Source organism: Actinia tenebrosa, unplaced genomic scaffold (genome assembly GCF_029948245.1).
Source record: "Actinia tenebrosa isolate PJP-AT-01 unplaced genomic scaffold, QUT_ActTen_1.0 PGA_scaffold9__36_contigs__length_13948895, whole genome shotgun sequence".
Taxonomy (NCBI): Eukaryota; Metazoa; Cnidaria; class Anthozoa; order Actiniaria; family Actiniidae; genus Actinia; species Actinia tenebrosa.
The window spans coordinates 9,356,390-9,367,862 of record NW_028292586.1 but is presented as its reverse complement, the minus strand read 5'-3'; the positions used below and the strand labels follow the sequence as shown (position 1 = coordinate 9,367,862).

At 34.0% G+C, this 11,473-nt stretch overlaps 2 protein-coding genes across 3 annotated transcripts; both read left to right on the top strand.

Moving 5' to 3' along the window:
- Window positions 1-818: 818 nt before the first annotated feature.
- Window positions 819-6,001, top strand: LOC116287988 (thyrotropin receptor-like). Of its 2 annotated transcripts, none has more exons than XM_031694702.2 (4): window positions 819-923; window positions 4,950-5,149; window positions 5,234-5,305; window positions 5,645-6,001. In XM_031694702.2, the coding sequence occupies exons 1-4, from the start codon at window positions 918-920 to the stop codon at window positions 5,718-5,720; spliced, it is 354 nt and encodes a 117-aa protein (XP_031550562.2). In that variant the 5' UTR covers window positions 819-917; the 3' UTR covers window positions 5,721-6,001. The 2 variants fall into 2 exon arrangements, with proteins under 2 accessions (XP_031550562.2, XP_088880789.1); XM_089024663.1 differs by lacking the exon at window positions 819-923 and adding an exon at window positions 2,188-2,299.
- Window positions 6,002-6,895: 894 nt separating this feature from the next.
- LOC148904745 (follicle-stimulating hormone receptor-like) lies at window positions 6,896-8,239 on the top strand. Its single transcript, XM_089024496.1, has one exon. It carries the CDS (start codon window positions 6,896-6,898, stop codon window positions 8,237-8,239), a length of 1,344 nt encoding a protein of 447 aa, XP_088880622.1.
- The last annotated feature ends 3,234 nt before the right edge of the window (window positions 8,240-11,473 follow it).

Here is an 11,473-nt window from a genome sequence, read left to right as displayed (position 1 = left end):
TTTTAATATTTATGTAAAGTTTCTGTTGAGCCCGTTTCGGATTCCTTGAACTTGTGTATCGCATACAGTTTTCCCTCACCGGCTGCCGTTTTCCATATTCTGCGAAGTCGGTAGTTGCGAGCTGCACAAAGTTTTTGCTGCCGTCAATCAAAATAATCAGTCGATATCATTCATGTTATTGAATGGCGGCAGTGATATACCAATTTCGCAATAAGCCGTTGAAATGTCGGAGTTCGAAAAATACAGTCAATTCAAAAACGTTGTCGTCGACCAACTCAAGCCTACGCGACTGGACCAAAAGGAACTCTGGGTAGCAATCAATGAAGCCGAGTTGACTCCATAATTTTATCCGACTAGTTATGCCTGGTTTACAGCACGAACCTTCGTAGGCGAGCGGGAAGTGTTGAAGGAGACTTTTATTTAATGCCTTCATATTTTCAAAATTGTGAACTGAATCATAACTACTTTGTTTTTATTTCCCAAAACCCAAAAGCCATGCATTTGATGGATTGTTTCTCGCCATTATTATCTTTACTACTAGCGGGAACAATTAATTCAGAACGAATATTTAACCGCTTCAGTGATTTTTACCCATATTCCTTTCGGTCAAGTCGCGTAGGGCTTGAGCCGGTCGACGACAACGTTTTTTGAATTGACTGTATGGAAAATCGCGGTAATCATTGCATGTTCGGCTTCCGACCGCGTACAGAACAAACAGTTTGAACAAACAACAACAACAAAAACAAAAAACAAAACAAAAAAAAAAAAAAAAACAACAGTATTTAAGACTCAGCTGTAAAGTGAAATTCTTAATTATCAATTATTATTCATTTGAATTTATCAACTTGAACAAGAAAGACACCAGTACTATAGTGCTTGGTTGTACAGATGTTGGCTTGAGAACGACCACAGTATACATGTCAGTAAGTAAGTCTTTTATGTAGTAAAAGTCAGTAAGTAAGTCTTTTATGTAGTTTTCATGCCTTATGTCAAGGCCCTAAAACCCTGAACGTATACTGACGTAATATTACTAAGTCCCTTTCTTCTATATAAAGTGATCCATAAAACAACTGCTAGATAGAAAAGTAAAAAAAGGTCACTCAACCGTGCATTGCTTTTAACCTTGTCTTTTTTCTTGTGTTAATAATAAAATGAATAAAAAGCTTGGCAATTCCTTCTGCCTATCATAAATATCTTATACTCATTTCCCAAAAAAAGGAAAATGTGTCTATTTATTTAACCAGCCGGCGTTGATGAGGACGGTTTTCGTAAAATGATTTGCAGTGGAATAGCATAATAGTGCGAAATCCTTCTTAGTAATCATAAACATTGCCATACGAGTCTATAAGATCAACTTATTATATCTTCTCCTGTAGGAATATAGAATGGTATAATCCAGATTTAATGGAGTTTTAGGTTTACCGGAACTGTACTGAATTGAAGTTGAAAATTGTTTTATTTCTTTTAAGATAATTCATGAATCCAGTCGTATTGAGCCTGATTTAAAGAGATATTTACAATTGCATACGTTGCCTAAATATATTGTAATGTTCAGTGTGGGCCAACAAATATGTAGCAGATTTGACTCGAACATGCACCACAGTCGTACATTGAAATAATTATGGCGGCAGCTGCATGGAAGTACAAAGGAAAATGATAATGAAAATGAAAAATTGTCCTCATTTTTTTAAAAAATTTATAATAGTTCATAAAGCCTGTTTGTTGGACTAGATTATACCCCAAGATCTAGAACACATTTCTGTATTTTCTAGATTATATTTATCCAATCCCCAGATTACGTTGGATTAACTGTTTACAGCTGTGAACTACAATCTAGGTCAAACGAACATTTTTCAATTTGTGTTTTTTTCTCATTTTTTAATGAATATATTCTAAAACATCAGTCCGCATTTGCTTTACTCAAAACATGATATAACTCGATGAAAGGCCCTATTCTAAGCACGGACACCCAACATACTGTTTTCCTCCTTATGGTAATACGTTCAATGAAGTTTTTTTTAGTGCATCAAAACTGATGTCACTCATACTGGGTACACAGTTCCTGTAAGTAAAAGGACAAATTTAACAGCTGTTTATATGTACGGTATTCATATTTTTATCAACCTATAGTTGTTACGCGACAAGCTACGATTATCACAAATGGTAGTCATTTCTCGTTGGGTTGTAGCAAAAACAGAAACTATTATGTGCCTAATGAAAGTCATTATTTTTACTAAAACATATTTTTTTGGATAAAATTAGCCCTGCTCAGTCGAAGTTCATAGAAATTGCAAATAAGGTAAGCACTTTTTGAAAAGCGGTTAGAATTTAAATATTTGTCCTCTTTTTGTTTTGGTTTAGTTTACATTAAAAAAAAGTAGTTTACATTACATTTTAGTTTAAATTCAAAAAAGGTTGGTTAAAGTTTTGTAGCATATGGCAAGATAGGTGTCCAATTTTTTTCCAAACCAGGGGCTTTTGAATAAAGCTGAAAGCTAATAAGAACATAGAGAAGTGTGATATGAAGGAGGATAAAAATGCGAACCTATAGCTCACAAGGCCGTGCACAAACCATCTGAGCTACGCCTGCATGATGCTACATTTTGCCGTACTATTGCACTGCATATTGTTTACCAAGCTTAAAACGTAACACCACAAAATATATATATTAGGGTAAAAAACGTGGAGATAAGATTCTAAATCTCTAATATCATCTAGGAAGTCCTCGAACAACAACTTGCAATTACTGATTAACTGTATGAAAGCTAAAATGTTTTAAAAATAATTTCCCTGACATTCTAAAAGATTAAATTACCGACTTTTTCTCGCATTTTTTGTTCACACGGAAAGCTTCATAATTATAAATAAAAATTTATGTTTCACTCCATTTTCTTAGTAAACATGATTATTCTCACCAAATTTGATTAAATTACAGATGTTAAGTTAGCTCAGAAATAGTTGGAATATTCTGGGCCAAGTGAAGTAGCCTAAAGCAAAAAAAAAAAAAAAAAAAAAAAAAAAAAAAAATTAGAAAATAACACTAAATTGGGTAAGTATTTTGTAAGTATTATATATTAACGTATTCATATTTAAATAATGGACAAATTCTATTCGTTTTTTACAATCTTGAAAAAATGTATAAATATTTAAAATTTATTAATTATTGATTAGAGATTATTGTTATTATTAATTATTGATTAAAGACTATATATCCACACTAAATTGGGTATTAAGATAAATTATATATATAATAAAATATTGAATAATATATTCATGAACAATCAGTTACCATGGCGATGCTGTCATTGTTTATAATTTATAATTATACTGCTATAATTTCTAAACTTTTACATTTTAAAAACGCCTTTAAATCTTCTCATATTATTATGACTTTGACGTACCAGAAAATCGTTTCAAAGTTTATGAGCAGACTGCTTGAAGAAAACATCGATCAACCCAAAGTTTGAAATGGTAATTACTAGTTTTATTCGGCCGCGACTTGAAAAATTGTATTACAAAAGTTCACAGGTCTATTTCAAGAAGTGCTTTTAACCATACTAAAAACATACAAAAAATGTGCTAATTAACAATTAGACAATTAGAGATCGAGTTTTCTATGAGTCAATGGATAGTCGATGAGGCGCGAGTGTAGCGCCGAATCGACTATTTGACTCATGAGAACGAGTAGTCTAAATGTTTTAGCATAAACCTACTAGCTAATATTATAGTAATGAAAACAAAGAATGACACTGAAAGCTTTAATGAAAAACCACGCTCAACAAGCGGCTTTGTTTTCATTCATCTTTGCGATCTCGACTTGGTCCTATTAAACTTATAAGCTTCAACTTTTTTTTTAATTTCTATAACTTTCTGCGGTCTCTATTATTACATTCAAAACTCTCTTTCGAATATTTTCCACCTTTTTATTAGTTCTTGGGATCAGTTTTCTGATTGATGAGTGCTAAAATGAACGCTTTTATTCACAAATACTTCAAGTTGTTGTCAACTAATTCAAAGCCAACCATGTTGAAATTTGCCTATGCTTCTTGTCAGTTAATGTTGTCTTTCTTTAGTGCTTTGTTCTTATCGATTAAACTTCTTTGAGTCTATGATGTGAATAATAATAATGTGAATCAATCCCAAGAGAGCACAATAACAAAAGGGATGTCCGCCATGTTGGAAGATATAACAAAAGAATTCATTGAAAAATCTTTTGTCAAATTCTTCCAACATGGTAGCTATGACGTCTATTGCAAACGAAGAATAGTGAAGTTTTTAGCCTTTGTTCTGTTTCGTTTGACCCGATCCTCCGTGTAAAGTTGAAAGAAGTGTTTTTTTAATCGTTGGCGATAATTTCTATCATAAAGTTTGGCCGCAAAAGAGAGTTTTTTGTCTCTATTCTGGTCGACGTGGACCGAAGACGCGTGTGCAATGGCAGAATTCTCAGGGATGTTTATGACTCATTCAAACCCGGTTTAACCTCAAAATTTTGCTTCAGTTGTCAAGATTCTCTTGAAATGAATGCAGATATACCAATAGATCCTTTTTTATGGTAATTCAAACTCATATTTGCTAGCTTTTGAGGCCTGATTTTACGTCTTAAAGTTCGAGTTATGGTATCTTCGCCGACTACTGGCGGCAACAGTTGTTTTTGTGTTTAAAATGCTTCTAGAATTTAATTTATATTCGAATTTAATGATTCCAGATGAATCGAATGAGATTTTGAGATTTTGAGATATTTTGAGAAGTTCCTGAGGGGGTATTGGCTGGTTTTATATTATGTTGTATCCTTTCACTCTTTCTACTTGATTATGTAACAAAATACTTTTGAAAAACCTATTTTATTGGAAAACACTGTCAATTGTCCATTAGTGCCACGCAGCACAAACGTGAACTAACTAGATTAGGTTCAAAGCGTCACCTGAAATTTCGAAATATTGTATTTGCAGAAAGAAAGAATGAAGCTAAGGGAACTTACCGTGATCCATTACATCGTACTAAACTTTGTTTGTGCATATGATGAGTCACCATTCCAGTGTTCGCCACGTTGTATTTGTTTTTTGGATGATGATAAAGTTCTGACTGCTAAATGCAAAATACAAAATGGGGATCATCGTGCAATTATCCTACCAGATACCGTTCAAAAACTGTAAGTAAATATGATCTGTGGTTGGTCGAACCATCTTACTGACGGACTGACTGACTGGCTTTCGCTTATTATTTTCCTTTTTAGTGATCTATCAAGTAGTAATCTGACAGAAGTTCCAAGCCTGGCATTCTCACAGCTGCAGAATATAAGTGGCCTGTACGCTCACAACTAATACTTGTCTATTAAGTAAAGCCCCGGACACACGATGCAACATTGCAAGCGCGCAGTGTTGCAGACATTCGATGTTGCAAACCATGTCACAGGACGCATATCTTGCACGCAATGTTACTGAATCAGAAAACGTTTCTACTTCAGCAATTTTGCCCGCAAATTGATCCATGCGTCTGCGCCTCATATTAATATTATTTTGAATATAAACTATTGATATAATTTGATTTTGTGTACCTAAAACATAGTTTGGTCCTATGAGGATCAATGATGAAACTATACACTTCTTTTTTTTCTTATTTCTTTTTTTTATCTCATATTTTTTAGTTCTTTAGCCAACAACCACATTTCGAAAATTAACGAACACTCCTTCAAGCACCTCCCAACCCTTCAAAAGATGTGAGTATAATTCTTTCTCGTGCTGAGGCAATAACTTCAATCAATGGTGCTGCACGCCTTTGTTACTAGTAGAATTGATTATTGTAATGGACTTCTCTATGGACTACCGGACTGTGAAATAGCTAAACTGCAAAGAGTTCAGAACGCTGCAGCTAGGCTTCTTACGTCATGTGGAAAATATGATCATATTACGCCCATTTTGTTACATTTACAGTGGTTACCAGTAAGATACAGAATTAATTTTGAAATTTTATTACTTACATTTAAGGCTCTCAATGCTATGGCACCAAGATACATAATTGAATTAATAACTAGATATAACTAGCTAAAAACTAGTGTGAGCTGCGTCGGTGTTTCTAATGAAATAATAATGATGAAAAGGTAAATTATACACCGTGAAAAGATGAAAAAACTTACTGACGTTTCGGACGCTAGTCCTTCGTCGGAGTAAAAGAGAAAGAGGTCAAATTGAATTAATAACTATTAAGACGAATGCGCGCTATTTGCTTCACTCTAATGAAGGTGTCTTTCTAAAACATCCATCAGGAAGAATGAAAAAGTCTTTTGGAGACAGGTCTTTAAGTGTTGCTGCGCCCACTTTATGGAATGCTCTTCCCGCTAGCCTTCGTAATATCAAGTTTTTTCACTGAATAGACCATTTGCTAAAAGGGCGGCCAAAAAAATCAAAATGATTCAAAATAAAGGCAAAGACTAGAAAGAGGACCTATAATTTAGTAGTCCTACGAAGATTCATTATGTCAGGCGTTACCAATATGTTTCCCTGCAAACGGTCGATTTATTAACTTTTTTTCTATTAAATAATAATAGAAAATATAATAGTTAATAGTTTTAGCATATATTTCTTGTTTTATCGTTTATTTTATATCAACTGACGCGTTGAGTCCGAAAGCTTGATTTTAATTGTTTACTATTTGTTAAATAACATTTATAGAAAAATGAGAAACACAGCAACGCATGCTATAGATCATATAATGGTTGTTTTTTTAAACAAGCAAAAGATAAAGATACAAAACGATCCGCCATTTTGCATGATTTTTGTGTTTTTTTTAAAAATTTAATTATAGGAATCTTTCAAATAACAGCTTGAGGGAATGGGATATCGTCCAAATAGATGATTTAGCAAATCTCACAGTTGTAGATATCAGTGGGAACGCGTTCATGCCTGACCAGCGGTTTCTTCGTCTGCCAATGCTCAAAATGATCATTGGGGTAGCCTGGAGAAAAGAATGTGAAGACTGCTTGATAGTCAAGACGGAGGCAGTAGAAGAATCATTTGGTCAATCATATGGATTCTGTGCTATCAAAGAAACAAGTTTTAGTTTTCATGAAGAAATAGATTATGGGATGTCCATTTTCTTCGCCAAAAACGGGTTTTCACCTCAATGCTTGTGTCAGGATGAAAGTTGTGCTGATACAGAGATTAACAAACCTTACAACATGAAACTAAACTTGATCATAAGGCATTTATTTTACGTGGAATATATCTTCGGTTTTATAGCTATTGGCCTCAACTTTGTTGTAGTGTTAACGATAGCGTTTTCTAGGACTTTGTATAAACCGCCATTTCTTCTTCTATGCAATATTGCTTTATGTGACCTTTTCATGGGTGTATATACTGTTCTTATTGGTAGATATACAGTTTATGAATTTATCACGAACGAAGAAAGCTATAAAGGTATGGATACGATGGTGAATTTGTATTGCAGTGTGATGGGATTCATCTTTACGACATCTCAAGTAGTCGTGACTTTGACCTCATTGCTAACTACCTTGGAAAGATACTTCAGCATTGTTTACTGTATGGATCCTTCCAAGAAGTTACGAAAGAAGATGACATCCGTGCTGATCATAATGATCTGGTGTTGTGGCATCACGTATGCTGCTTTACCTCTGTTCCGTGTGGGAGGACTTAGGTACCACGGAGAGTTTACTTGCATGTTACCATTTCTTGATGGTCCATTGATATCCAATGTCAGTGATTCGACCTTTGTGGTAGCTGTTTTACTTTCTCTGCTTTATATTATCAGTATATTTTTATATTTACCCATATATAGATCTGTTAAAAATTCTAATGTAAATGCTGGCGTTAGGAGAAATGCCACTCTTGCTAAAAACATAGCAGTAATGATCACTACTAATTTCATCTTTAGTTTACTACCACTAATATCAACAATCCTCTTCGTGTACTGCTATGATCAATGTATGGCCATTTTTGAGGTAAATTCTCTAAAGCAACTACAAATCTTTTTTATATGCCTATCATGGTTACCGATAGTATTACTCAGCATCAATTCCTGCTTAAATCCTTTACTTTGCGCCTTTCGCAATCCTAAGATTAAGTTTCGTTTGTTTTTATTTTTCAAACGAATTAAGAATTCTGTTTCAAAAGAGGAAAACTCGAACTCAGATAGCTGTTGGAGAAGTGGGGCAGTTGGAGGGATTGAATTGGCAGACACTAATAACAGCATCCAAACAATAGGAATCAAAAACCTGGTTTATTAGGCCATTTAAACCCATCTACGCTAGCAGTATCGGAAAGTAATCATGATATTTAAAGTGCAAATGAACCCTTCGACAATACTTTCAGTACTGATTCTACACGAAGTAAATAGTTGAATGGTAAAATATTTCTTGATTTGAGTGATGCGTTTCTAAGTTATGAAGGTTTATACTTCCAATATGCTAATGAGTGTGACGTCTATTAAGGCTTAATCAAATATACAAAATCGAACTGGTTCATAGAAACAGTATTTAAAAAGCATCATTATTTTACTCATGGTTTACATGAAAGCTATTTACAATTTTTATTTTCAAAATGGCCAGCATTTAGTATTACTAGTTACAACAAAAACACTCAAATACCTTACCTGACGTCATCATCATTAACATATTGGAAGTATAAACCTTCATAACTTAAAGACGCATCACTCAAATCAAGAAATATTTTACCAATCAACTATTTACTTTATGCAGAATCAGTACTGAAAGTATTGTCGAAGGGTTCATGTGCACTTTAAGAAAAACCTTTCGCAGCACGCTTGAGGTAGCTATTTAATAAATATGAAAAAAAAGGCGATAATTAGATATTAAAACAATATGAGTTACAGTGAAATTACTCCAACCAAGGCCACACAGACAGATCTTCTACAAATTAGCCAATCAAAAGTGGGAATTGCACAAATATCCATGGGTTTACACGGTTTAGAACATTCAGTGCCAGTCCTTTGTTGATGAATATACAGTCAATTCAAAAAATGTTGTCGTCGACCAACTAAAGCCTACGCGACTGGACCGAAAGGAACTCTGGGTAGCAATCATAGAAACCGAGTTTACTCCATAATTTTATCTGACTAGTTATGTTTGGTGTACAGTACTAACCTTCGTAGGCGAGCGGGAAGTATCGAAAGAGACTTTTTTTTAATGCCTTCATATTTTCGGAATGGTGAACTGAATCATAACTACTTTGTTTTTCTTTTCCTAAACCCGAAGACATGCATTTGATGAATTGTTTCTCGCCATTATTATCTTATTACTAACAGAAACAATCAATTCAGAGCAATATTTAACCGCTTCACTGATTTTTACCCATATTCCTTTCGGACCAGTCACGTAGGCTTGAGCCGGTCGACGACAACGTTTTTTGAATTGACTGTAAACGTAATGTCGCATAGCAACATGGTAATAAGATCTAAAAGTGTCAGCCTGATAATATCTTTGTCTGAAAGAAACAAGCTGTAATCATAAAGACTGTGTTTTGTACAGTTTCAAATTTGCTTCCCTGTTGAATTTGAAGTCAAATTTTCATTTACTATTTTTCTATATATTTGGTGAAACAAATCACTAATTCGCGAAGAAAATGTATTAAAATTTCTTATTTCTTCTTAAATTTGTTTATCATTTGGTTTCGCCAATCTGAAACACGGAAGAATATCTAAATTCAAAATTTGCCGCTAATCTATTGTCTAAGTACTTAAACACTATTATATGATTTGTAGAAAATTTGTCAAGGTGGCCTTGGTTGAAGTAGTCGCACTGTAAGGATTTTACACTAATATTGAAATATGACGAAGTAAGCTGCAATTTCATTTTGTTTGGAAAGCCGTATTTTTTAAAAACAACTTTCAAAATATGAAGCCATGTCTATCTCTTTTATTTCTTTTAACACTACTGTTGTGACATCATCACCGGCAATTATTATCGTCATGTTACTTATGAAATATAATTATTATCATTATTAATTATTATTACTAGTTAGCTATTATTACTATATCTTTAACCTAGTACAGAGTTCTTCTCTTGTGTCCTCTACATATTCAGTACTACTGATATATGTCTTATTGTGTAAAATATACAGTTGGTGGAATTGAAATTTTGCCAAACCTTTGAATAGGTCTTGTGCACTAACGGGTCACGTGTTCTACTCAACTCTATTAGTTGCCTTCCCCCGGGAAGGATGGGGGGGGGATAAATCGGTATTTCTATGGGTGTCTCATACCTAAAAGGACTATCAAAAAGTAAGACAGTACCGTCTTAGGGTTTTTTTATTGAGGCAATACGATACCTGCGATCATTATGATGACAGTTAGAATTGGCAGATTTAATTCATGATATTTATTTATTTTCGGTTCAGTATCTGACTTCTGTCATATAACACTCGAAGTTTGTTGGTACATTTTAGGGATAAAAATTATTAGTTGCCACGCAAAACTAAATTTCAGACGAGGAGGGTCCCCGCTTTTATGTATTAAGGATTCCCCCTCCCCTCCCTCCCCTGGAGAGATTGCCTCTGCCTCCACAACGTAAAGATATACTAGCAAATGGGCGGACGTTTTGGAAAGATCTTTCCGGGGTTTTTTTAAAACATTTGAAAAAAGTATAGATTTGCATAGCATTTTATGCAATTGTCTTGTTTTCTCTACATTAAAAACCAAATCGTACTGACACAAAAAAAAATCTAGTTGTTTATAAACGAATGCTCAATACCCTTTTTTATATTGCTCCAAATAAAAACCCATTTAAGGTGACTGGCTACTTTTGGGAGAGAATTTTAACTTTTTTTAAAACTATAATTTTTTGAGGGAAGATTTGAGGGTTTTACCATGGTTCTCCAATACAATTTTGAAAGTTCTTTAGCGGTTTTGATGTGTGCGCACATCGTGGGCTCAAACTAGAACAATCAGAATTAGGCAGGCATCTGTCGCTAAAACAAGCTGACACTCCTTCGGTTATCTTGCGTCTATGACAGTTCCAGTTGAACAATGGGCACCATTTATCTTGAATGTTTGACTTTGATATTTGTTTAAACTGTGAATGAACTGAAACTGTGAGTTAATAGATTTATTTTATCGCACATGGCCCCTATTCCCGTCACAAAATGTTCTTCCGGTCAAAGCTAAACGATCGATCAAAAATAATGTTATCTAAAAAGCCACATCATCGCTCTTCCCAGAGGAAGGTTATTTGATACATGGACTAGGTCTTTAGTAGGTGAATGATAATTTTAGCTTATGCAAGAAAATATTTCCTTAATTGAGATTGATATATGCATCGCCATAATGCATTAATTCATCCGACGATCGCGTACTCATAAACAGCATCTTAATACATCATTATGTGTGTATGCGTTAAGTTTGGTGGTGCGTAATCATAAAGATCACATTGATTATATTTTATCGTCCAAATGCAAATTTATTCAAAGCATAATGCCATCTTCGATCTGACCAAGACAGTATACAA